Here is a 26,526-nt window from a genome sequence, read left to right as displayed (position 1 = left end):
AACCCCTATAATAAATTCTTCCCTTTTAGAGATAATAAAATTTCTTAAACAGCAATCCCACTCCCTCCCACCCATCAATAAGAAGGTCTGGGATTGGGCAATATCAGGCTGAAGCTGCTAGTACCAGCAACTTGAAATGAACTCCTCTGGAAATGTGATAAAGAATCTAAGTTCCAGAGAGGCCTGCTTCACCCTGGAATGCTCCACAGTGCGTCCACAAGCTTCCACTTGGGGGTGGGCAGGGCGAGGTGGTAGTAGTCACACCAGAAAAAAAATCAAGCTGAAAATCTAAAGTCCTCAAGCAGTTCTTCATTAATGTAAAGGATTGTTGCTATGAAAAACAAAGTCCTAAACACACCTGTTTTATGGTGCAACTTTTCCCATCTTTATAATTAACCAGAACAAAAAGTAATTTCTTCAAATGTCCTCTCCCATCCCTGCCACATACACACACTCACTCTCTCTCTCTCTCTCTCTCTCTCTCTCTCTCTCTCTTTCTCAATCATGCAAGTGCCTAAAACATTCAAAAGAATCTCCAAATTTTTACCAAGAACTCTCAGCAATGAAAACTTCCTGCAAGGGCCAAAGAGCTACAATTATATGTTGAAAAGAACACTATCCAAACAGAAGAAAATTTAAGATAGTCTGCCTGCTGAATAAATAAAGTCCCAATGAACCAAACTACTTAACAGTAAAATGCCCTTCAGCACTTAATGATTTAACACACCTTGTACAAAAACTATAAATCACTCCCATTTAAAGAGCTGACTTCCAGCCCCGATTGCCCTAAGTATTCCTATATAGCTTCTTAATTAGCAATACAAACTATTGGAAAATGGTTAAATGGAATCAAACACTAAAAGAAGAAAAGAGATACTTGTGAGGATTAAACAACTATGCAGATATCCAGGCAGAGAGCCTTCCTGCTTAAGGCTTATAAACAGTATGATAGACCAAGTCTCAACCCAAACACAGAGTTTATAGACAACATCAAACCAAGGTTTTGCTGATTAATTAGACCCAAGTGTTGAACCATAAATCAAATTAATACAGATGTATTAAAGCTGCGGACATCACTAACTACTATTTTGGTCATCTTAAGAGGCAGATTAAGATCAGGTTATCAAATGGACAATGGCTTAATACTGGAAATTATGACACAATGGCCAAAGGAGAAGAAATTGTCTCCCAACGGGTGGCTCTGGTGATTCTTTGTAGTCATAGGCTAAATCATTTATAAATACTTTTTGACTGCATCATACATCTTGCTGCATTTATTCTCTCTTACTCCATGTTATTTAGTTCTTGACTATCACAATGGTTACATCGAGTTCTAAAAACAGGGAGAGAAGAGGCAGAGACAGTGAGGAAGAGAAAGAGAAGAGAGCAAGGGAGGCGAGGAGAGGTGTCCACGTTAACAACCAGCGTCCAGACACTTAATGAGACCCAGCATCTTGCACCCTAACCTCAATTTGGTACAAAATGGTAACTTATTTAGCCACAGCCCAACCCAGACCCAACCAGTATGTAATTATTAAGTGGGTTTATAGGTCACAAACTTCATGCTAGGGACTAAACCTCTCATTCTAGATATATACTTTCAGAAAGTAGAGATCAAGTCTTTTTTTACGTATATTATACATAATACATTATATATAATTGTATATTATAAATACAATATAAATATAATATTGACAATTACATATATAAATAATTTACTCTGAAGCAATAACGCTTCTGCATTGGTAAGCAATTCTGATGGCAACTCTGATCAGGAATGCTGATGCCTATGGTAAGACTCACTACATTATTTATACAAGCACTGACCTTTATCAATAGTTCATTTGTTAATAGATGAGTTGAGATGCACACACATGCGTGACTCAACCTTGAATATTTAGCTATGGACATATATGGTCTCTGCCAACAAAAAATTTTCTTAAACTCTTAAGAAATATTGTGCAGCAAGAATGTGAAAATATTTCCACAAATAAGTTTAAAAGGCCGTTCTTAGGCAATAAATACTGATAATTAATGACCTAGTAAACTGAAATCAACATTTTTAATAAAAATCTATCGTGTCATTATTGTTTTTTAAAAACTGTCACAAGTTTTTGTATTTTCCCTTCTGGTGAGGAGTTATAGCTCAGAAAGAATTTTATAAGCAGAAACTCGAAATTCTCTTACCATGACCTGATATAGGAAACAGAGAACAGAAGAAGCAGATGAGATTAAGTGACCAAAAGAAGACGGATATTAAGGTGGCAGTAATTTATTATGATTCCACCATAAACAGAACATTATTCCAAATCTTAAGCTCCTAAGGGCAGGAATAAATACCTCTGTAATCTCAGTGCCTAGCACAGTAACTCCTAGTATCCAGATGACCCTCAATAAATGAACAATATATGATGCATTAGAATGTATGAGTGAAGCCAAGATGATTGCCAAGAGATAAAGTCTTGAGATCTTGATGAATTGTGGACTTTTATAAGGGGCCCCGCTGTCTTAGAGTCACTGTTTCTTCCCATCTAAATTAACAATTCAGCAATTCAAAAGTCATCTTCCATGCTGACCTGCATGAGAGGCCATAAAGACTCTAAGAAGTCAACCCCAAATCCTTGGGAGCCTATTTATATGTTCAGGTCATTCTCTGCTAATTCAATAAAGAATGGGACTGGCCTCTCTCCATTATATAAAACATTAAATTTATATCCAGCATTACTCTGAAGTAGAGAGTACTCTGTACTCTGCACCACCTTTCAAAAAGGCTACAAGAGAATATATGATTCAGCAAATTAAAATTTGTAATTTTTATTGTAAGCAATTTGATAACACAATTTTGTCATAATTTTAGTTTCCCTACATAGAGTCAAAGGTAAAGCTGATTTTGTTCACTTGGAAATCTATAAAACAGGATCCATTATATTTGCAAAGACTTCCATGGTAAAATGACACTAAATTTCTTGTGTCTCCTGTATTATATTGATTTTAACAGACTGAGCAAAAAGAACTTCAGAACATGTCTCACTAGCAAGTTATTTGTTACACCAAGAGTCCTTTGCCTCTGGTTTGTTCTGCCGGGGCTCAAACAGCATTTATAGGTCTCCAAATCACTTCCAGGCTCTATAAATGTCATCACTTCATGTTATAATGTGATTGTGATGACCTGAAACAACTCAATAGTTTGTTGACACAGAATCAACAACATTATATTGTCACCAACTGATACCCACGTGTAATGAAATGGTGTTTGGACTTCGTACTATATATGGTGAATTTATAATGTCCCAATATTAAGAGCAGCTTAAATAAAATTACAAGTTCATCTGCAAATATTGTCAGAAGTAAGAAGAAAAAAAAGGTAAAGTGTATTTCCTAAGATATTGCCTAATCTGTATTTTAAGTATCATAAATAATGACAGTAAACACCTATTGTTACTATCATAAATATAAATTTTTAACCATGCATTAAAATAGAATGTTAGAATTTTAATGCTGGAAAAAATGGTTTCAGGAATAAACTATACTAGAAAGTACAAACAATAAAATCTCTACTAATGACACACAAATAATTAAAACCACTGCATACTAAAATTTTGCCTGTGTTACTTTTTTAAAAAGGCAGTCGGTCATAAGAAAATAAACCGGTATTAAGAATTTGGTCAAAAACAGAGCTTCCAGTAGCTATCTCAATTCTGGATATTAGCTATCTATAGTGACAGTCCTCAGACAGTGAATGAATGAGTGGGTCTTTAGGTATTGTAATAATTAAAACCTTAGTTAACTTCACTAAGAAATTCAAACTTTTCGATAAATGCTAAAATAAGTATACTAATGAAGAAAACACTAGACTAAGAGCCAAGAGACACATCGGATTCAACCCGTGCCATAGCACTGACTATCACCAAATCAATCTAAACTCTAAGTTCCATGCGGGCAGTAACAGTTTCTCTTATTCACCGTTGAATCTTCACTCAACACACATTTGATGCTTACTTGACTTAACTCGGTGAACTTGGATTTAAACTCTCTAATAAGCATTTTCTTTACTCACAAAACATCTGACCTGCAAAATCAGGCTCTGGTAAGGATTAAAGAGGTCCCTGTAAACCACTAGCACAGTGCCCGAATTCAGCAGTCCTTCCATGAAGTTCCCTCCTAGGCACTCCCACCTCTCATCTGACTCTAACATTCTAACAGTCTAGGGAATGAAATACTCAGGAATCAATGCCTTCACAAATTAAGACCCGTTTATGTTCCTAATGTCTATTTGAGAAAAACCTTCCAAAACCTTATTCATAGGAGCCACCTTGTTCACAGAAGGCTCAACATTGAGAACAATGATGGATGGTGGTTGCGTTGCTTTCTGCCCATGAACATAGTATCCGTTGGCCCAGTCTGGGGTCAATGGCAAGACTGAAAAATCTAAATTAGTCCAGGAAACAGAGGTCAAGCTAGAGCCAAAACCAAGCTTATATTTTTGTCTATTTTAAATCACTCTATCTCAGGTGATCCCCTGGAGTTTTTAGGTGGAATACTGTAAGTGTATAATTTCAACGCCAAAAAAATAATGATACATTATACTGCATGTTAAACTTGGACATGGCTCCCTTTTCATAGTTATAAAAGGGTTCGTATTGACCTCAGCTCATGCCTCACCATATGGCATAGAACTGAGGACATAAAGAAATTCAGGATTTTAATCAACTGAAACTAAGCTAAAAAACTTTCCATTTAGAAAGTTGAGAAATTTTCCAGGTCCTACATTCAAAGGAATGAAATGTTAAATTCTTCCCATAAGTGGTAAGATATACTTTATCCCAATTTTCTAAACTTTCTCTTATATATAGAAAAAAAGCTACAAATACAAACATATTCTTTGACTAAATCATTTGTGATAACTTAATATCTTTAAGTTATTACCTTCTTTCTGGTTGAATGAGAATGGATTTATGTAAACCTAGACATCCAACCGCTCCAAAAGGAGAAATAAAATGTTCCATTACCATGATCTCAGGCCTGGGCTTCCCTGGTAATGAAACAGAGATCTTATCACCCTCCTAAGTATTCTCCACCTCACAGAGTAGATGCTCCAAACTCAGTCCAATCCAACAAACATGTATTGAAGCTCTGGCAGACCATTTATCTGTATACTCCTAAGGAGGCAGAATAATAACTGTGAGGACACTACTGTAAAGAGAACAAGCCCACAGCAATTTGGTTCTCCTAAAGCAAGCGAACACAACCATCCCCTTTCCTGCCAGAAATGAAGTGAAACCAGTTCTTCCCTGTGAAGGGTTATGTGTTCACTGTTTATTAAGACCACTCAACACTTCACTAAGTTTTGTGGGTAAAGTTACAAAGAGGGAAAAGCAACTTAAATTTAAAAGGCTTTTCTGATAGTCCAGGAATGAGGCGATTAGGGCCTTATCTACTTAAATGGTCCCACCTCTGCTTCATTTCCCCCATTCTTGTCTAAAAATCCTTTCCTTCTCTCTCCCTTGTATCCCCATATTGTGGCTAGAGTTTTTATGGCTCTCAACCCATCCTAAATTAGACAATGAATGACCCCCCAAAATCTGCTCCCAAGTGAACTTATTCACAGTGATTAAGTGATTTTTAAAGCCCTTCCATGGGTATTTGCACTTTCAGCAGAAAATAGGAAGCCCTCAAAGGAATGAACTTATTAGAAAATAGACTGTGGCATTTTAGGCATCTCTAATGCCCAAATACCTTCCTCACCAGCTTGATGGGGCAGATTTTAGGTGGATTAGAGTATCTTATCAAGGCTCCTGATATAAAACTACATAAGTTGTGAGATGTGTACTAGGCCATCTTTGCTAATACCAGAAACCTCATCAGCAGTGAGATAGCATTTTTCTATATAAGCACAGGCCAGTTAAGAGCTTCCTAGGAGAATTTGGTGACATCTCTGGATCGACATAATGTGTCTTAGATTAATCTGGGCTGAAGAAAAAGGCTCTAAGGAAATATAGTTAAAGCATTGACTTCAAAGGCCTAGAGAATCAAGTAACAAATGAACATGATTTATTAAAACGCTGTACTTTTGGTTCTTCTGTAAACTGAAACCCCTTAATTCTACATTTGTAACTCAAAGGATTTCTACTGGAAACACAAGATTCACCAATTCCATCCAATGTGTATGTGTATATATGCATGTACATACACACACACACACATACACACACATACACACACACACACACACACACACAAGGACAATGTTATAAAGTTCGCTGATCAAGGAAAGGCCTTGATATGCATTCCTAAAGGTACACTTTACGAATGCACATAAATTCTAAGAGTCTATATTTCCCTCTTTCCATTCAGCCCAGCATATCTAAAAGCCAACAGCCTTTCCACAGAAGGTTAAGGGACAAAGTCTGAATAACCAGGTGGCTATACATTTGAGAAACACTACTCCAAAATTAGGTGAGGAAGTAAAGTGAGAAATGGAAGACTACTGCTTAGAAGCCCAACAACTTTCCAGAGGTAAGGCCCTGGAGTCATACAGCCTGGGTTCAAACCCCAGCTCTACCTCTTACTTAACACTGTGGCAGGCATGTTATTTAATTTACATTCCTCTGTTTCCTCATCAAAAAATGGAAATAAGGGCTCTTACTCATAAGGTTAAAATGAAGATAGAATAAGGACTGTGGGCCTGACACATAAGTAAGTGTTCAACAAATGTGCACTCTTGTTACTCTTTGTAGTCAAGTGTTTTCTGATCCTTTAAACAGTATATATTGTCTTCCTTTGAATTTTTCAGTTTTTTTTTCCTGTTTCATATATTTGCTTATAGTCTAGCACTTCTATATTCATAATCTGCTACCCAGTTTGAGAATCTTTTTGAATTACCCTAATTAGAATGATAGCTGATTCTCAAAAAAGCTGATTCAAATTTCATACTATCTTATTATTACATGACCATTTTTATTTTAAATTATACTATCTCCTTAAGTAAATATTTCTTATATACCAGGTTTACAAAAGAAAAACAAACACAAACACATATATTCAAAATAAAACTGAACTAGAAAAATAGCACTTAATTTAAAGATAGACACGTTTTCATGCACTTTCAAAAATTCATCGCTACTTGGTAAAATAAATTAACTCTTTGCTATTTATTTCTTTGATTGATAATACCTCTGTTTTTAAGATGTTTTTAACAATTACATTTCAGGAGTGTTTAAAATGTTTAGTAATAATTTAAAAATTCATGTTTAACAAAATAACATTAAATGGTTGCCTAAACACAGATATATTAGTCCAAAGAAGTTGATAGTGACCATATTTATTGAATTACTGAGTTAGAAAATATGGAATTACTAAACTCTGATATTAGTTTCTACAATCTAAGAATTCTCCTCACTTCACCCTAAGTGCGGGAATTGTTTCTGACTCGACGACCTTTTGAAAAGGCTAAGCATGAAGGAAACGGAGACCACATCTCAGAAAAGTCTTGAGCTTTTCAAAATGTAAACTGCTAAGAGTATCACCACTATAGGAACCATTAAGAAAAGGGGACTCTGATGTAAAGAACCCAGAAAACAATCTCAAAATCAGAGATTCACAGACACATATATAGTATAAATCTCTACCTTTTAAGGTCTTCATTACATAAGGTTAAGTAAGAGAACTTAAAGTCTAATTCCAACATTCTTTCAGTGCATGCAATGTGCCTACGATTTCCTTCATATCCTTTAAAATCATTAAAAATGATTAATCCTTCATTAGATGGTTCTTCAAATATTTAATGAGAGCTACCATTGTCCCTCTGTTTCTTCTCCAAAAGAAACAACCCCATTTTTCCATCATTCTTCCCATAGCATGGTTTCCATTTCTCTCATCATCCTTGTTTCTCTGCTCTGAATACAGTTCAAATTGTCTGCCTCTCCCAAAAAGTGGCCTTCAAAGCTGAACAAACGCCCAGTGTCACTTGACCATCTATGGTCAGAATCATAGCAGCCTACCTCAATATTCACTGCCCCTCCCTCTACAGAAACAGAATCTCATCCATTTTTATTCAGGTGAACAATGTGTTCAGATAAAAGGCTATATTTCTCAGACTTCGGCTAAGTGTGGTCATGGGAATAAGTCTTGATCAGTGAGATGAAATGCAAGCAGTAATGTTGTACAGGATTTCCAGGAAGTCTTTTTTAAAAAGAGAAGGAACATCCTTCTTTTTCCTCCTCTATTCTAACTTCCTATCCTAGAACAAAGATGGTTATGGCTATAACAGCTATTTCGGACAATGAGGTGAAGTTAGGGATGGAAGCTGCCAGCCGAGAATGGTGGAGAATGGTGGAGTAGGAAGATAGGTTCCTGGTTTCCTGACGATACCATGAAAGTACCAAACCAGCCTTCTACTGCTAGTTATATAAGAGAGAAACAAATGTTTACTTGTTTAAGCCAAATAAAATCCTCTCTGAAACAGCAGCCCAGAGTAGAGCATGGCTATAACCTATCATAGGTAATGGAGTTGCTTAACTACAACTCATGTAGTTCTTTTAACTTTCCACTAAAGAAAGATTTCTTGAGTTCCAGCTTATGCATGGCTCTGTGCCAGACACAGGATATCAGAGGAGGCAGATATAACTCTTAGCATCAGTGGTCCTATTCTAGAGGAAGAGATAAAATACATACATAAATAATTATAATTCATGGTATGATGATAAGTGCTGTGAGAGAGGTTCAGATAACATTCAGTGGAGATCAAGAAAGGCCCTGTGGAAGAAGGTGCATTTATGCTACAATATGTGGGTCTGAAGGGAGGGTATGCCTGGCAGAGGAACAAACTGGAGCTGGCCCAGAGGTAGGAAAATGGAAGGCATGTCCAAGAAAGAGCCACATTCTTCATCCAATGTCACTGACACATGCCTACAAATTACAAAGATAATGTTTGAGGAAGATTCTCTTTTATGTGAAGTGAAAAACAAGTTCACAAGATCATGGCATCCTCTAAAACCACTAAGTGCTCCACGGAGTCAATTCAACTCACCAGACATTTACAGAGCACCAACTGTTTTACCATAAAATAAGAATTTTCTTCCAATCCATAAAGCTGTTCTAATTTTAAACAAATGTCATCAAACATTTTCCATATTTTAAAAAACAGTTGGAGGAGATACTTCACCAATATTCTACTGAACTGGAAGAAATGTTTCCAAGATGCGTATTCTGAAATTTAATAAACTATAAGTACACGATGCAAATGTATTTCTCCTTTTCCTCTTATAATTGATCATTTTATTAAATTGAGCATGTGTTCAATAAAAGTTATGGAGTCAAGAAAGTAAAGCATGTGGAAATAATAAGCATTAGAGTTAAGCATTCAAGATCCAGAAATGAACCTCCTATCCCGCCTCAGTTTACTCATTTGTAAAATGGGATCGGTAATGATATTTACCACCTTGGACTGTCACAAGCTCTAAACTCTAAGTTATGCTGACTATATCTGAGACATGTAGTAGGTATTGAAAAATACCAGCTCTTACTACTAGTATTGTCCCTTCCTGCATCTTTGTTCACTCCTGATCAACCAAGATAGACCTTCAGAGAGACTATTGGCCTTGGGGACTAGATAGTCCCTTGTAGTGTAAAACTGTTCTATAGTTGGTTTAACATCCCTGTCCTCTGCCCTCTAAATGATAGCAGTGACACTCAGGCATCATGACGACCAAAAAAAAAAAAAAAAAAATGACCTTACACATTTCCAGATCCCTAAGGGAGCCATACCAACTAAGAATCAATGAGCTAAATCAAAGAAAATGTCATATGCCCAGGTGGTCAATAAGTTAGAACTCTTTTAGACAAGAGGATTCAAGAAAATACCATCGAGTATTTATGAATGTAAATAACATCATGTATATTGAAAAGACGTGTCTAATATTCCCATAAATAAAACATCAACTTATAAAACAAATAGTGGAATTATTTAAAAGAGCAACAAATAAAAGCTTTCTCTGCATTCCATGGTGACTCTCCTCTCTGGTCACTTCCAGGTCCACAAGTTCAGTTTGACCCTCAGGATCTGTCACTCAGGTAACTACAGTAATTCTTTAACATATCTGGTTGATCTCCTTTTGTTCATTGCAGCAAGCATTATCCTTATAAAATGGGAGTCTGATCATTGTACTTCCCAGATATTTCTTTGAAGGCACCGAACTTCTTAGCTTGACGTACAAAGTCCTCCACAGTGTAACCAGAGTCCACTCTCCCAATGCCATCTCCTGCTGACACACCCTGCCTCAATACTTAGTGCAAATGCCAAATCTATGCAGTCTTCCTTGGCTCTTGGCCCCCTTAGGCTTATATGACTTCATCACTCCTTTTCCTGCATTCCCAAATCTCTATTACAACACCTCTCACCAAGTAGCACAATTGTTTATTTATGTGTCTTGTTCATCTCTGCGTCTCCAGTTCTGAGCATCATAGGCTGTCAGTAAATGTTCGTGGAATAAATAAATTAATGATAATATTCACTGTAATTATTAACCAAATCTATCTTGATAGCTTTCTTACCTGTTAAACATCTCACTGACCATTCTCTAGTTTCATGAAATAATAAGGAACCGTTATAAGAGGAAAAAAAATCATTGATTATGATTCTTACATGTTTTGCCTAAAACTTCTCACAAAGCCAAGTGTTCATCTTCAAATACATTCTTCCTTCTGGAATTCCTGCTCATTGACCAAAGGACATACCTGAGCTCTACTTAGACTCATGCTTCCATTATTCTTCTCAGAGTTTACAGAGCCATCTTCAGCAAACTCTGCATAGGACTAGGTTCACAGTAAGCAGGTACAGGACACATGAAATGGAAACACTGGGTCCACTGAGATGTTTGAAATGTTACAGAGAAGTTTACAAGTTACAGAGAAGTTCACAATTCTCTGTAACCTGACATTTTGGATCTGTGCTTTCAAGACCTGAGAAGGGAAGGACCAAATGTTCCTGGAGTATAAAGGCAGATTACAAGGCCTGTCTTCTAATGCTCGCTCCCTTTTCTGATAGTTTCACCACCTTAAAAAAAGCTATGTTTTTCTCCCCCATCAAGTTCTATGGATAGAGAATTTGACAAGTAGTTCCTTTATTTCAAAAGACCACAGCATGGTGGCTGCTCTGCTGCATTGACCTAACCAAGAGCTGGTCAACTATGAATGATTCAGTACCAGATTCCCTGTGGGGCCAAATGTTTGCTGAATGCTCACCAAGCGCCAATGTTTTCAATGTCCTTTAAATATTTCAGGAACCTCTGGGGTAGAAATTACTAACACCCATTGTATAGTTCAGGAAACTGAAGCTCAGAGAGGTCAAGTGGCCCAAGGGTACACATCTGGAAAACAAGCTCCAACACCAGGCAGTGCCCCAGCACCAGAGAGGGTTCAGCCACAGGTTAACTATGTCCAAGGTAGACCCTTGAGAACGAGGATCCTTGGGCAAATGAAGGAGCAATGGAGGCAAAGCCAGAGTTTCTATAATAGCAGAAACAGCCCAGAGTTTTGCTTGGCAGCCAGAGATTTAAACTTACATCACTGACTTCAGCTCATTCTCACAATTTAGATACCTTTTATATCTTCAAGGAAACTAAGAATTTTCTCTTTTTAAAATGCGGGATGTGGTTCCATAGTGTAGCAGTTAGCACATCTGCTTTACACGCAAAAGGTCCTGGGTTCATGCCCCAGTGCAGCCACAGTCCATGGTCTACGGCCGTGCCACCCTGAACAAGCCCTATGTCTGATCTCAGAAGCTAAGCAGGGTCGGGTCTGGTTAGTACTTGGATGGGAAGACCAGATGCTGTAGGCATAAATAATAATAATAAATAAAAATAAAATAAAATGTGAGTGATTTGAGCATGGAATTTTTGCAAATCTGTAAGTATATACTAACTTTTCAAGTTATTAGACATGCCAAATATTCCTTCTTGAAGCAATCCTAAACAACCCTATGTCACCCTTCCTATAATGCAAATCCCCAGAGTGTTCAATGCCTTTCAGAAAATGTAACGTCAGATTTGAGGGCATGGGAGATAATTTTGTAATGTCCCTGCTCACACATTTCATTGGGGATCAACACATAATAAAATCATGTACGCAGGGAAGAGAATTTTCAATTATAAAGATTCTAAAAACATTTTAGTTGTACATTTTTATGGTATTTTAAAACTGCAATCAAGCTTGACAGACTAATGCCATCAATATACCAACATTTAATACTTTCCTTCTAAACAGAGCACCCAAAGAATCCCTTCAAGTTACCTTCTGGCTAAAAGCCAAATTCTGTTTCATTTTATTATGTCCTCTTTCAGTTTTAACTTAGAAAAAATAAAACGTTTTAAAACTTAATAGTAAAAGCTTATCCTAGAGTAAGTTTCATTGTTACTCGCTGCCCCCATTCTCCCCTATGTTACCTTGTATACGCTTACTTATTTTCATTTCTCTAAATCATTCTTTCAAATTGCACTGAGATGAAAAAACAAAGGTGTCCTTCAGCCTGATTTTTCCTTAAAGCCATATATTAAAAAGTTACCCTAGTGTGTTCCTCTCAATCTATAGTTAGTTTAAGAGTTCTCACTTGTAAGAGTGAGTTGGCAGGAAAGGAATGAGATGAGGAGAAAATCTCTAATTTGTCATCAGTAAAATAAATCAGGAAATATCCTTTAATCTTAAGAGTAGAATTTACTGATTTAGTCATTTATTTACAAATTGATGGAAATTGTTAACAAGGAGTTAATTGATTTAAGTCACCTGATTACTACAGTTAATTAACCACACTGACTTAATCTTCTTTGAAAACATCAACTAATCATTTCCCAGGTGTCAAGGGGTAAATTGTTAAATAAAAAATAAACCTCTGTCCTCCTCTTCAAGGGAGATTTCTTGAGTGTGTTTTCTTTGCAGATTCCAATCTAGCAAAAAACCCAGTTTGGGGAAACATTTTTCTTACACGGCTATACTGCAAGAGCTGCCATCTTTCCAAAGTTTTTTCCTCTGTTATAGGAAAACCAGCCTTGCAAGCTTACCATCCATGTCGTTTTAAATTACTTCAAAAGTGAGCTAGGAACACTTCTTGAATAAAAATGAACAAACAAAAGGCAATCGAGACTTTCATATGGGAAAGTGAGTTTTCAAAAAAAAAAGAACTTGAAACCTACTATTTGTAGCGTGTGACTACAAAGGAATAGCATAAGGGAATTTGGGGGAGGCGATTGACCTGTTCTAATCCTGATTGTGGTGGTGGTTACACAAATATAAACAGGTATTAAAATCTTATAGAACTATATACATACACAAAGTCAATTTTAGTCTATATTAATTTTTAAAATAAAATAAAGCACTTCACTCATGCCAATACTCAAAGCCCACCACCATGAAAATGATAAAATCTTATTCCTCTTTTTACAGATAGAAAAATTAAGGCCAACCACTTGCCCTCCACCTCAAAAGGTATCCTAAGAAAACCAGCACTGTTATGGAAAATCATAAATACATCTTATGTGTTTCATGTTGATCCAGTTCTCAATTAGTATATCCACTGCTTCTCTGCAAGAAAAATAAAGCCAATTGTCTTTGAACTACTAATGTACCCATAGTGCTAGAAGGCTCTGGAGGGAACCAAAGTCCCAGGTCACTGTGACAAATCATGCTTAGACCTCCTAAAGGGAAAAAGTGCTAGGACCTTATAACATCATTTTTCTTCACTTCACTTTCTCACTCCTTCAATCAGCAAAATGCTTGAAAAATAAATCTGGATTACAGTGGGATTTCGTTGCACATACTCACAATCGACAACTATTAAAGATCTCTTTGATTCCCCTTACAGAGAAGTGAAAGTGTTAAATACAATATGAATCTTTCTTAGCTAAAGTCCCCGTGTTTTCTCTTGTCTGCATTGCTGGGTTTAATTATTTACAACAAGAAGCATCTAACTTTTGCTGTCTTCCAGTTAGTACTTTCAATCTTTAAACCATGCATTTTGTTTTTCCCTAGAATCTCAGCTTCTAATGATTACTTAGCAAATTCTTTCAACACCTCACTGCACCAAATATTAAGGAAGAAGTAAATTTTATGTCAGAAGTGAACTGGAAAAAAAATTCAGAGTTTTGGTACCTAAAAATTAACTATTTATCAATTGACTTGGGAAATGTATGCATTTATTCATTTGCAAAATTTTTTATTGCCTACTAAGAAAGGAAATAGAATCTCCTATCGATAGTCATCATTATGGTCTAGAAAAATTCTAACTTCCATGTACATTAAATCCAAAGCCTCCTGTCAATCTTACCTGGCACTAATAAATCCCTAAGGAGTGATCAATGGAGTTTTGCAACTTTATTGTTTTAGAGTCAACTTCTCCTTTTGTTCTAACAATCCTACCTCAACTGAGCTAACTAGAGGGAGGAGAGCTAACTGAAGTTAATAAGTTCTACCTTTGAGGTTCGTTTGACAGATTTACAGCAGAAACTCTCCATAAAGCCATCCTAAGAAGAAACACAAGCAATAATAACTGTTTTCCCCCAGAAAAAGTTGATTTTGGCAAAATAATTAAAAAGATGAAGTTGATTCCCTTTCAAGACTACCTCTCACCTTCTGGTATTCTCTTCTTTCATTCCCCATCAAAACATACCAGCTTTGGGTCTCTTTCTCTCTGAACCTTACTGTGGCAAACATTTATTATGCATTACTATCTCAACTAACTACTGCACCCTACAGGGGTAAACATTTCTGCACTTTAACCACAGCAACAGGGGGAAACAATGTCTTATTTCAAAGAACTGGCTCTAATGATGACAGAGCAGACATCTTTGGCCAGGGTAAAAGATATTTCAGGCTCAAGAGACCTTTCAGCACATCCAATCCATAGGCAAATGCCATCCCTATCTCTATAAGAGCAGCCTCCTCAAGGTAAAGAGATTCAGTTCTCACTTGGTTGTTGATTACTTTCTTTTGGAGCTTTGAATAAGAGAACTTAGTAGAAATTTTTCCATCTATATTAAACAACAATCTCTGAAAATCACTGCCATCCCTAATGAGATGTTAGAATAGAAGTCTCTTCATGCGTAAGAGTCTTTTGAACTTAAAGACATGTAATTATAGAGAACGTTCCCAGATAATGGAATGGTAGTATATGAGAAAACCAGCAGAATGGGTCAGTACCTAAAGAGTATGGAGGCAAAACTAGGTTAAAGTAGAAATGTACTCTCCTCAACAGTAAGCTATTTTGGACAGGCCTATGTTATAGGAATCTATCCTTTGTTGTATCAAGTTACATCATGTCTGAAATATGATAAAGTTTCAATCAACATGTGTTGAATAAATAAATTAACTGCCAAAGGTAGCACAAAAATGTCCCAAGAGTTGGGTTGCAAAGATACCAACCACTAAAATGAGGTCACTTTATCATAATATGAGCTTTATTAATAATGAGGCTTTGTTTGATTGCATAGAGAAGCACTATCTTCCACTTGCTCCTTCTTATCCAGTGATAACATGAAAGAGAATAAAGGCTCTGGGTTCAAATCTTGATTCCACCACTTAGAAACGGATGGCTTTGGGCAAATTACCTCACCTGTCTTTGCCTTGGTCCTTTATCCATAAAATTTGGATTGTTAATGAAGAAGCAGGTAAACTGATACCTGAAAACACTTGGGACAGTGTCAGACACATAGAAAACACTCCCAGAAATATACGCAGAATCATTCTGGCTCATTCTCCCAACTGCTCTACCCATACATGCATGTAACTGAGTCATTCCTCTGTCTCTAACCTATTTGGTCATGTTTGAAATGAAGTCCTCGAAAGAATGGGATCTGAAATGAGAAAGACTGTGCCCAGGGGACAAACAGCCATGGGCATTTTTCAGCCGTTTGGGGCCCTCTTTGATTGGGCCCATTTTTTCTTCATTCATCAGAAGCAAGATCCATGAACATCCTGACTAGATATGTAACATTCCACCACAATCCATACCACCTCCCTGAGTAGGGAAACCACTGCCCTCTTCAGAGAGGACCTTTTGTCCAATTGAGGCTGTTTTCACTGTGCTGTGGTCTCAGACAGCTTTCTTTCGTGTTCTATTGAAACACAGAATGAAGGTCCACTAACATAACATCTAAAACTTTGACTTATCTTTTTGTAAAAGCTACTATATCGAATCTGTCCTAAAAATAGCATAGTGCCCCGTTCTGTATGTACAGGGGATTCTCATAGAGTAACCAAGTGTCTGCAATGGAAGTGAAGAAGACTGATGTGAAATCAGCTACTCTCACACAATAGAAATCAGTAGTAGTTGGGGTCAGCAAGGCAGAGGAAAGGAGAGAGGCAAATGCAGAAAAACAGTGTTGCTAAGCCACTTATTCTGATAGACACAGCAATTTTCTTTTTTTCTTCATCGGGTCTTGATAGGGCTTCCAGGAGCCTGGGAGAATTAAGGGCTGGCAATACCAGGGACATAGTGATGAAGTGAGGATGCCAGTTCTTAGCTTCAGCATCCCTAGTAGCATCTATCCATCCATTCCATTTATATTTATTTGTTTAGTCCTATTCTGGATACTAGGGATAAAGCAATGAATAAAAGATAAAAATCCCTGCCGTGGTGGAATTTACATCTTAGGGATGGAAAGACAAAAGTAAATAAAGTACAAAGTACAATGTAGAAAGTAAATCAGGAAAGAATCAGAGAAAGCCACGTTGAGAAGGTGACCTATGAGCTGTAGGAGGCAAGGAGCAAGTAATACAGAATCTGAGAACAGGCAAGTACAAAGGCCTTAAAGGTACATCCTATGTTGGGGGAAAAAGCAAGGATATCACTATGCCTAGAGCACTGTGAGTGGAGGAAGGGAGAAGATAACGTCAGGGGGGTGATATGGAGGCCACTTGGTTAGGATCCTGTAGATATTGTAAGGACTTGGACCTTGATTCTTCAAGAGATATAAAAGAATAGTGGACCCACCCAGAGTTCCCCCTCAAAGACTTTCTACATGCTCTCCGCTCCTTTGGGGTCCACCTCATTTGTAGAAAGTCACCTTCACAAGATCATGCCCATGCCCAGGACAGACCACACCTAGTAACTAAGGAAGGCCACTGCAGCCTGACACAGAACACTCTCACGGTCAACTCTTGCTCCATAGACCCCTCACTAGGTTGACCGAGGCCCTGTCATAGTTTGCCTTCCCCTGCCCATCTCTGCTTTTTCCCTTTCCTTCACAAACATTAATCTTAATTAACACCTTGCACTCCAAACTCCATCTCAGTGTCTATTTCTGGACAACACACCTGTGTGTGACAGAAACCAATTAAGTTTCTGAACAGAGGAGTGACATGATCTAACTGATGTTCTAAAAGGGTGGCGAGAGTAGACAGAAGGGGAACAGGGGGAAGCAGGACGATAAATAAGGAAGCTATTGCAATAATCCCGGTAAAAGGTGAAGATGACTTAGACCAGTGTGGTAGAAGTAAAGATAGTAAAAAGTGACTGGACTCAACATATTTTGAAGATTGAAATAATGGGATTTTCTGATGGATTTAGATGTGAGATATAAAAGAAAAAGAAGAGTCAAAGCAGAGTCAAAGATTTGGGATCTGAGCAAGGATAAAGCAGCCATTTACTACAATGAGAAGTCTATATTGGCAGCAGGTTTGGGGCATTAGTGGAGATCAGGAGATTAGTTTTGGCCATAATTCTAAGATGACTATGCGATAGTCAGGTGGATCTGTTAAACACACAGTTGAATCTATGGGTCTGGAGTTTAGGGTAGTGGTCTGGATTAGATTCACAAATTTGGAAGCTGTCAATATATAGTTGGTATTTAAAGCCATGAAGACAGGATGAGGCCACCAAAGCAGCAGTAGAGTAGTAGTCAGGGAGATGGACAGGAACAAGCACGAGATGCCAAGGAAATACCAAGGAGAAGCCAGCAAGGAAGGAAACCAGGAGAAAGTGGTTTCTAAGAAGCCAAAATAAGTGTTTCCTGGAAGGCAGGATACTCTGTGTCCGATGCTGTTGAACAGTTAAATAAGTCAAGAGCTGAGAATGAATCATTGGATTTAACAACGTGGACGTCATCAGTGATCTTGGCAAAAGAAATATCTGTTGGGGCTGGAGAGGGGGCGGTTTTAATTAGCATGAATTGAGAAAAATTGGAGAGAAATCACAATAGATATAGAAAAATATTCCAAGGAATTTTGCTATAGAGATGAACAAAGAAAATAGGGTGATAGTCAAAAGGGAAAGTGGAGAAAAGAGAGGATTTTATAAGACAGGAGACAACTGGTATATGGCTGAGTTGTGGGTGTTTGTAGAGAGTTCTCTTCTGATTCCTTTTATTTTCACATTTATAAGAAACAATATCATCTTAACAGGTGGTATTGGAAGTTTGAGGAAAGAGAAGATATAAGGAAGTAGGAAAGTGAGTGGCCTAGCCAGGCAGCAGGTCCTAAAGTCGAGGTGAATTTAAAGTGAGACAAGTCAACATAGTCTTATGTTTTTTTTCTCCTGCCATGTTAGCTACAGCAATGCAGATGTGGAGAATAAGATTCTACTAGGATTGGGGTTTTGCACAGGGCAACAAATCAAGATAAAGAGCCAGACTGTTGAGGGCATAGGCAAGGAAGTAATGTTAATGATGGGCCATAAAATAAAAACTGAGAAAGTAAATAAATGAGAGATTTGAAGGACAGTGAAGAGGTGGTAGTATCAAGGGACTATAAGTCCCTGTGGAGTCAACAAAGAGTTGGGTTTAGGATATAAAGAAAATGAGGTATAAGTTTTTCCAATACTCCATCCCAACCATGGAATAGAGAGCTGCTTTAGAAGCCAGTGAGCTCTGTCGGGGATGCTCTGAGACGAATTCCTGACTTGGAAGGGAAAGGATTAGAAGACCAACAGTCATTCAGCTCAAAGAATCTAAGGTTCTTAGATAGAAGGAAAGGCTTTCAAATGTAAGAGTACCCAGGGAAAAAAACAAGGAATACAATTAAGACACAAACAGTGGCTAAAGGGAGAGATTATTATGGTCAGGAAAAGAGATGTCCAGTAATAGGAGCAGTATTTCATATCACCCTTAAATGTAAAAGAGTTGTTTTCCTTGTTATTGTAACTACCTTGCATCCACAAGAAAGCATAGATATCTCTGCATCCACAAGAAAGCATAGATTTAACAGAGTATACTTCACTACCACTGGAAAGAATTTGGTATCACAAGTTGGTTCATCTCTGAGTTTCAGTTTACAAAAATAAAAAATGAAAGAAGTTACCTAGATCAGTTGTTCCCAAACTGTCTGACCCTCAGAATCACCTGGAAACTCTTAAATATATATATTTATTCCCATACTCCTGATTTATAAGTGTAGGTTTTGGCCTAAGACTCTATAAACTTTTTAAAGCTTCCTAGTGCTTTCGGTGATATGCCAAGTTTGGGGAGCTAGCTGACTTCTGTCTAGGGTCCTTAGGAGTTGTAAGATTCTATAAGTTGTGATGAAAGAATGCTTTTGAGAACATAACTGAAATCATCTCAAAGTTGAATTGCCCCTAGATCAAGAAAACATGTAGCTCCATTTGCGCTGGTGGCTATAATATAACGATATGGGAAACCAGACTTAAAACAAAGCTGAAACCTAGAGGGGAGTAGATTCAAGAAAAACACAAAGAAAGAGAACTGGAGTCCTGATTGTACCTCACCTGAACCCCTCTCCGCCTCAGAAGTTTTTACTTACATGAGGCAATAAATACCCTATATTGTTTAAGCCAGTTTGCATTAGGTTTTCCCTTTCCTGTTCCTTAAAACAAAAAGTATCCTCCACACCCTTCCCCACAAGAAAATTAAACCAGTGTGGAAGTATACGTAGGATTTTCTCCTTTTCAGTAATATTAAATTGTAGGTAAGATTGACATATTTCACATAAAAGATTTTCATTCTTAAATTTAACTTTGAAGATTTCTCTGTAAAATAAATGACCTCTGATTTTTTAGCCTTTACTCAGAAAAGCTTCTCCTTGTTAAAGAGACTAAAAACCAGAGAATTTGGCCCAAAGTGACAAGCGAATCTCTCACACTGTAAGTCAGGATGTTTTTATATGAGAATCCATGAAAGTCTACCATAACAGAATTCAGAATTGTAGCTTATGTCTTCTTCATTTTCAGGTTTCCTCCACGCCTGTTGGACCCTCGAAAGTAGATACGTTGTTATGTAATGTGAATCAGTACATCAGTGAATAAAAGCTTATTTTCGAAGTTACTAAGAATCTTCATGTGTTATTGGCTGATAGTACATAAATTTAAAGGGGACCTCTGGTATTGCTTACAAACTTGGATCTCAAGATCTGGACAATAAACAAGCCATTGTATCCATGGTAACAGTGGCTTAACTTTTCAATGAACAGAATGGTAATTACATTTCCTCCTTTCATTCATTTCTCACTGTTTCCAATAACCGTGAGGGTCAGGCATGACCTGAGGGTTAATGACCAAAAGCATAAGGATTTCAACATGAAACTTCTTCACATTGTCTAACCTGTCATTTTCTCGGAGAGACTTATATTTTCTTGCATTACGCTTTGGCACTGCCCTAAGTCAGAAGTATCCTAATATAAAAGATTACCATCTTACTTTTGAAATAATATTTCTAGTTTGTCAGCGCATGCTATCAGAAATAAGATTTAAATTAAAGAAAAGCAAAATAAGAATCAGCATAGAGTACATATGTTTGGTATTTCTGAATTAATTCAGTGATGTGTGAAAGACACCTGTTCTACCATATATGGAAGAAGTTCCTAAGGAAATGCTAGGGACTTTTGGATTTGCACCAAGACGTATTGGTGCAAATTTTTGAAGAGGATAATAGTGATGAATAGGAATATATATGAGACCACAGTCTGAAAAACTTTTCACACTCATTGTCTCACTTAATCAGCATAACTACCCTATAAGGTAGATATGTGCCTATTTTACAGATAAGAAAACTGATCCAGAACAGTTGAATATGTTGTCCTGAATTTCCCAGGTAATAAATGGCAGAGTCAGAATTCAAACCCAAATCTTCTAAACCCAAAATATCACTCTTCCCACTTCATCTCACGATGCTGAGATTGTTGAGAAATTGCTTAGGAAACATTTGCGCAGACCTCTGTGGAACACATGAAACATTTAAAAAAAGAAAAAAAAACTCTCTGACATTTCAAAACAACTACCAGTCTGCTCATTTTAAAGCAGCAGCGCCAAACTGAGGCTGAAACACGTCAAATCTTTCTAATGATGGTGAGATCCTGACCAGGGTTATTAGATCCTGACCAGGGTTATTAGAAACTAGTGAATGACCACCTAAGAATCTTAAATGCAAAGTTGCAGCCCAATATAATTGTGAAATCTAGACCCCTCTTTTCATTTCTCATCCTCCTTTCTGTAGTATTGATACTACTGACTCACTAACATACTGGAGACACTCAACAAATATTTGTGGAATGCCATAGTGGTGACAATTTTTAAAAGAGCCTCAAGATTACGAAGTTAATAGGATACGATATAATTGTTCAAGTTATACAGGCAAAGGCTCCATCAAACTCATTTTCCCCATACTAGAATACGGCTTCACAGTTAGTACCTTTTTAATTGTTCTATATCACGCAATCAGCTGTGAGAATCCCTTTCTTTCAATTCAACAAACTTTTGTAAGTATCCTCTACTTTCTACAGACACCTTGTTCTAGCTACTAGGACTTAACAGAAACCCCAAAGCCAATATTACAATGTGCTTCTAATCACATAAGAAATACATCTAGGTTCTCAATATCATTATTTAAAATTATGATAAAAATTTAATTACAGATTTTTTTAAACCAGTGTTCTTAAGAGTGCCTGCCTAGAAAACATAAACAGTGATTCACTGTGACCTAACAATGACCTTGAATAAGACTAAAAACCTAGTCACATAGCAACCTACACTATAAAACCTAAAGATCTTCAGGAATTTGGTTTGAAGACACGAGATTTTGAAAAATGGACCCAGAGGTATGGTCTTTGAGAGTTAGAGCCCTGTCGTGGCATAAGTTCTAGACCAAGCTGAAAGCACATGGTTCATGGCCGCATTAATCTATCAGAGAATTCCTCTTAGGCCTGGGACAGGTGACCCACTCAATTTTTTAAGAAGATTCACCAAAGTCGTATTTTCAACTGATAAGTAAGGATCAACAGAAAAAGAATCTAGAAAATTCCTCAACCGGCCAGGCTGGGGACATTCAAAAGACAGGTATATAAACATGGTCAAGTGAAAAAAAACAACATGAGGAACCTCAGGTTCAGATTTTAGCTCTACTGAAAGCCATGAAGCCTACCCTTAGGCAAGACACTTAACCCACCCTCCCTTTCATTCTCTTCAGTCTCCTCCCTTCCACAGTTTACTTAACTATAAAATAATGTAGTTAGACCAGTCGATATCGAAGCTTTCGAGCTATAAAAGTACAAGTTTTGATAAAACAGGATCCACACACGATTTAAGGGAATTTAGGCAGAAGCTCTGTGAAGACAGGCAAGGAAGAACTTCAAGCAGAGAAAGTAAAGCCAAGTGCTGTGAAATAAAAGCAGCAGTGAAGTATGAGAGATGTGATGGAACCAAAATGCTGCATGTTTGTATTGGTTCCACAATCCTTTTAAACATATAAACTTCGCTGGAAGATGGAATTGTCATAAAAGCTGATATTAACTATAAAGGGCATAGCCAGACTTTTATCAGATGAAAGAATATAATTTTGTTAAAGATTAATACCATTTTCTCAAAAAACTTCAAATCACATCTTTGGATCTGGAAATTCCTCAAAGAAATGTTAGTGGAAAATGCTTAAAGGCTTTCCGATGTGCATTTGGAAACTGGAAATATGAATAGTAAGCAAAGAATATGTTACTTTAAGTGCTGGTCAATATAATAAATTGTTGGTCAATATAAATAAATACAACTGCTAGTTTATGATCACTGACTATGTGCCTTACACCATGCTAAACACTTTTATCTCTATATGTTGATAAAATGTCATGGACTAAATTATCTTATTATCGAATCAGTTTTGCAGACAAGCAACCTTAGTTATGCAAAGTGAGTGACTTCCCCGAGATCACACAGCTAGAAAGTGATGAAGCCATTGCTGGGCAGCTTGCCTCCAGAGTTCAGGCTTTCCCAATTTTTTTCTTAAATAGCATTATACAAAATATGAGGTAAATGCAAATAATTTTTAGCTACAGATGTGCTATAATTTTTTTTTAATAAGCATAAAATACTCAAGAGTTCTTTTCCAATTTCTAACAACACAAAATTTGCAGTAAGATCTTACCTAAAATGATGCTAAAATAAGAGTATTTATAATGTCATCATACTTTACTTCATCTGATAAATCAGAATACAACAAAAATCTAGAAATCTCCTTAACCTCCCAGGCTGAAGATTAAATGATTAAATAGGAAGATGGAATGAGGATACATGGTTTCAGATCATAGAAACCTGAAAAGAATTTCTGAAAAAAAACATCCACAGTTATTAAGCAGCAGGTGGATTTTACCTTCTGTGGTAAAAACTTGCAAAATACCCCTCGGCTTTTACAGTAATCTCACACATAGATAGTAACTTATGGAGCACAACATTTTCAGTACAAAAGAAACAAAAACACAGAGAAAGCCACATACTTTAGCAGTTAAATTATAGCCTCAGGGAGTTTTTGAGATCTTGCTCCCTGGCATATGTCGTCAGTTGGGCTCAAATAAACTCTTAAAAATTCAAAACAGTTATAGCTTCTGGAGACAATCTCTGGGATTTGCCTTACAGCTCTGCCATTTTCTATCAGTGTGACCTTGGGCAAGTAATTTAATAGCTCTGTGCTTCCAATTCCCTTTTTTAAAATAGGGAGAGTAAGAGTACTTACTTCAAAGGGGTATTATGAAGATTACATGAGTCAAGAAATGTAAAGTACTTAGAATAAGACCTGCTACACATCATATGTGTGTGATGTTACTATTACTATACATACTGTTATACTATATATTACTATAGAATGGAAGATGGATCTAAACTTCCAAGAAGAGTAAGTATAGGTTATTTGGTGACTAAACCACCAACCCAGGGGAGAGAACATCTGTTTTGGTTGAATGGGGTCAACCCAGATGAATCTAGACAAGATTTCCTTTTGCCAGGCTCTGACAAGAACATATAGTAAATCCTATGGCTATATTTAGGACATGGGATATATATAGCCCTAAGCATTGTGGCAAACCCTTCACAATAATAAATCCTCTGTTACCGGCACCGATAAAAGGTGCTCAAAGTAAGAATTATTAACGGTCTCTCCCTGCCTCTCCTCCCTTTCCAATGGGATTTGTTGGCGTTTCCAAACTTCTTCCCAGGAAGTCTGAAATGGGTACTGCTAGGAGTTGCTGTATAATTACTTAGTTGATTCCCTCTAAGGAGCTTACGCTAAGAATTGAGGAAAGAAAGCAGATTAACCATTTGAATACATGCCACTGCCCATCCACAAGCCCTCCCCTCTCTATGCCATAAATGGGGGCTTCTACAGTCCCCACCGTCAACTCCAATATGTGATCCAGGAAAATCAACGTATTGCTTTGGCTAATCCTACAACAATAGGGGTTTCATTTTCATTGTAGGGCAATTAAGTTGTCCGACGGGAAGGAACGGGGGGAGGCGGGTAAACTCCCCCAACCCCACAGACAGATTAGTCCCCGTGGAGGCAGCAGTGTCCGCTCTGTCTGTCTGGTGGTGGGTCACACGCGGCTCCCGGCTGCTACCTAGCAACGCAAAGCCAGGGAAAGAGCTCGCGGGTTCCCCTGCCTCCTCCTCGCCCTTCCCATTCATCCCTGGTTCGGTCTCTCTCTCTCTCTCTCTCTCTCTCTCTCTCTCTCTCTCTCTCTCCTCCCCCCGCCCCGCTCTCTCTCCTCCCTCCTCCTCCTTTTCTTTCCTCCCTTCCCGGTGCTCTATCTACAAGCTCTCTCTCCCTTTTTCCCTTATCCTCTCTACTTGCTTGTCGTCTTCTCCCTCCTCTTCTCCCTTACTGTTTTATTCTCTCCACTTCTTCCTCCCTCTTTTTGTTTCTGTAAAAACGTAAACTCTCCGACAACTTGAGAAGTTTGAAGCCCTTCATCAGAAACTTTCTCCATTCGAGCCATCAAAACTCTGGACGCGCGGACGCGCCCCATTCATCAACACAAAAGCCCCCACCACCCGGTTGGAAAGGAAAACCCTTCAAGAAAATGCTCCAGTATATCAGCCGCTCTCTCAGCCAATCCCACTTCCCCGCCTTATCTTGGCTCGTAAATGATCTGTATCAAGATGCGGTCTCTTGGGGGTCACCGCGGGACCAAGTTTCGCTGGTGAAAAGAGGCGGGGGTGGCCTAGCCCGCTGCCTGGGCGCGCGAAAGGATCTCCCCGGCGGGGTACTGCAGGTGGAAAACTGCGCACCGAGGACCGCTCTGCGCCGGAGAGAATAAATCCAGAGGGAAGTGGGGAGGAGGGGGAGCAAGCTGCGCACTTGTAGGAAAGACCTTCATTATCTGGGGTCCAACCGCAAAGTGCTTTGCAGAAGGGTCGAGACAAACTCCCGTGGGAACAAAGACAGGGTCCCCTTGGGGTGCGCTGTCACCAAAACCGGCCGGGCTGCTTTCTCAAGTTTGCTGCTACTCAGTTCCCGGGCGGGCAAAGGAGGGGCGCTCCTGCTCGCCCCTCATTGGGCAACCTGAGCGCCCCATAGGGAGCTGCTCCGGCCGCCACCGCCCTGCCCTGGCCCCTGCCGGGCCTCCTCTCTACCCGCCTGCAGACTCGACCCTGCCACCGCTGGGGAAGTCCAGCGTTCCGCTCCGAGCTCCGCCCGGGGGTCTCTTACCTTGGCCACTGGCCGGCGCCAGGCAGGAGGCGAAAGCCAGCAGCAACGTGCACGCCACTGCCGCCTCCCTTCGCTCCATCCCGCCGACGACCCCCAGCACCGGCCTCGCCGTTCCTTCCCCAGGAGGTGGGCGCGCGTCGCGCGCAGCAGCAGCAGCAGCAGTAGCAGCGCCTCCGCTCTGGAGCACTCAGTTAGACCCGCACCTCGGCAGGCTCCTATTGGCAGAAAGCTGGCCCGCCCGCGGCATCCCGTTTTTCTACCCGCGCCAGTCCCCACCCTCCAGACAGTGCATAAAGCCCTTTAGACCTGAACGCCCCGGAACTAGCATGCGGGAATCCAGCGGGGAAGGCCCCCTGCCGCCAGGCCCGCCCCCTGCACTTTGCAGTGCTAGGCGTGGGACTGGGAACACACGCGCGCTCACACGTGCACACTCTATACGTACTCGTACAGCCACACACACACACACACACACAGTCGCACACGCTACTCACTGTCACACAAACTGACAGTCTCACGCGGTCCATCACGCGCGTGTACACACACTCTTCAGTCGCATACACGTTTGTGCACTCCACACTCACAGACACACACATGAACGCATACTTCACAGCTACATACTCTCATTCAT

At 38.7% G+C, this 26,526-nt stretch overlaps 1 protein-coding gene across 1 annotated transcript in view; it reads right to left on the bottom strand.

Moving 5' to 3' along the window:
* The window catches only part of LRP2 (LDL receptor related protein 2), a 191,448-nt gene extending 165,314 nt beyond the window's left edge, over positions 1-26,134 (bottom strand). Inside the window, exon 1 of the mRNA XM_023528463.1 lies at positions 25,899-26,134. Within this exon, the coding sequence (XP_023384231.1) occupies positions 25,899-25,977 (79 nt within the window). The 5' untranslated portion in view covers positions 25,978-26,134. The remainder of the gene's footprint in view (positions 1-25,898) is intronic.
* Between the last annotated feature and the right edge of the window lie 392 nt (positions 26,135-26,526).

The sequence above is a fragment of the Pteropus vampyrus genome, unplaced genomic scaffold (assembly GCF_000151845.1).
Source record: "Pteropus vampyrus isolate Shadow unplaced genomic scaffold, Pvam_2.0 Scaffold2, whole genome shotgun sequence".
Lineage (NCBI taxonomy): Eukaryota > Metazoa > Chordata > Mammalia > Chiroptera > Pteropodidae > Pteropus > Pteropus vampyrus.
Note: the sequence above shows the minus strand (reverse complement) of the source record. Positions and strands in the feature narration are given on the sequence as shown.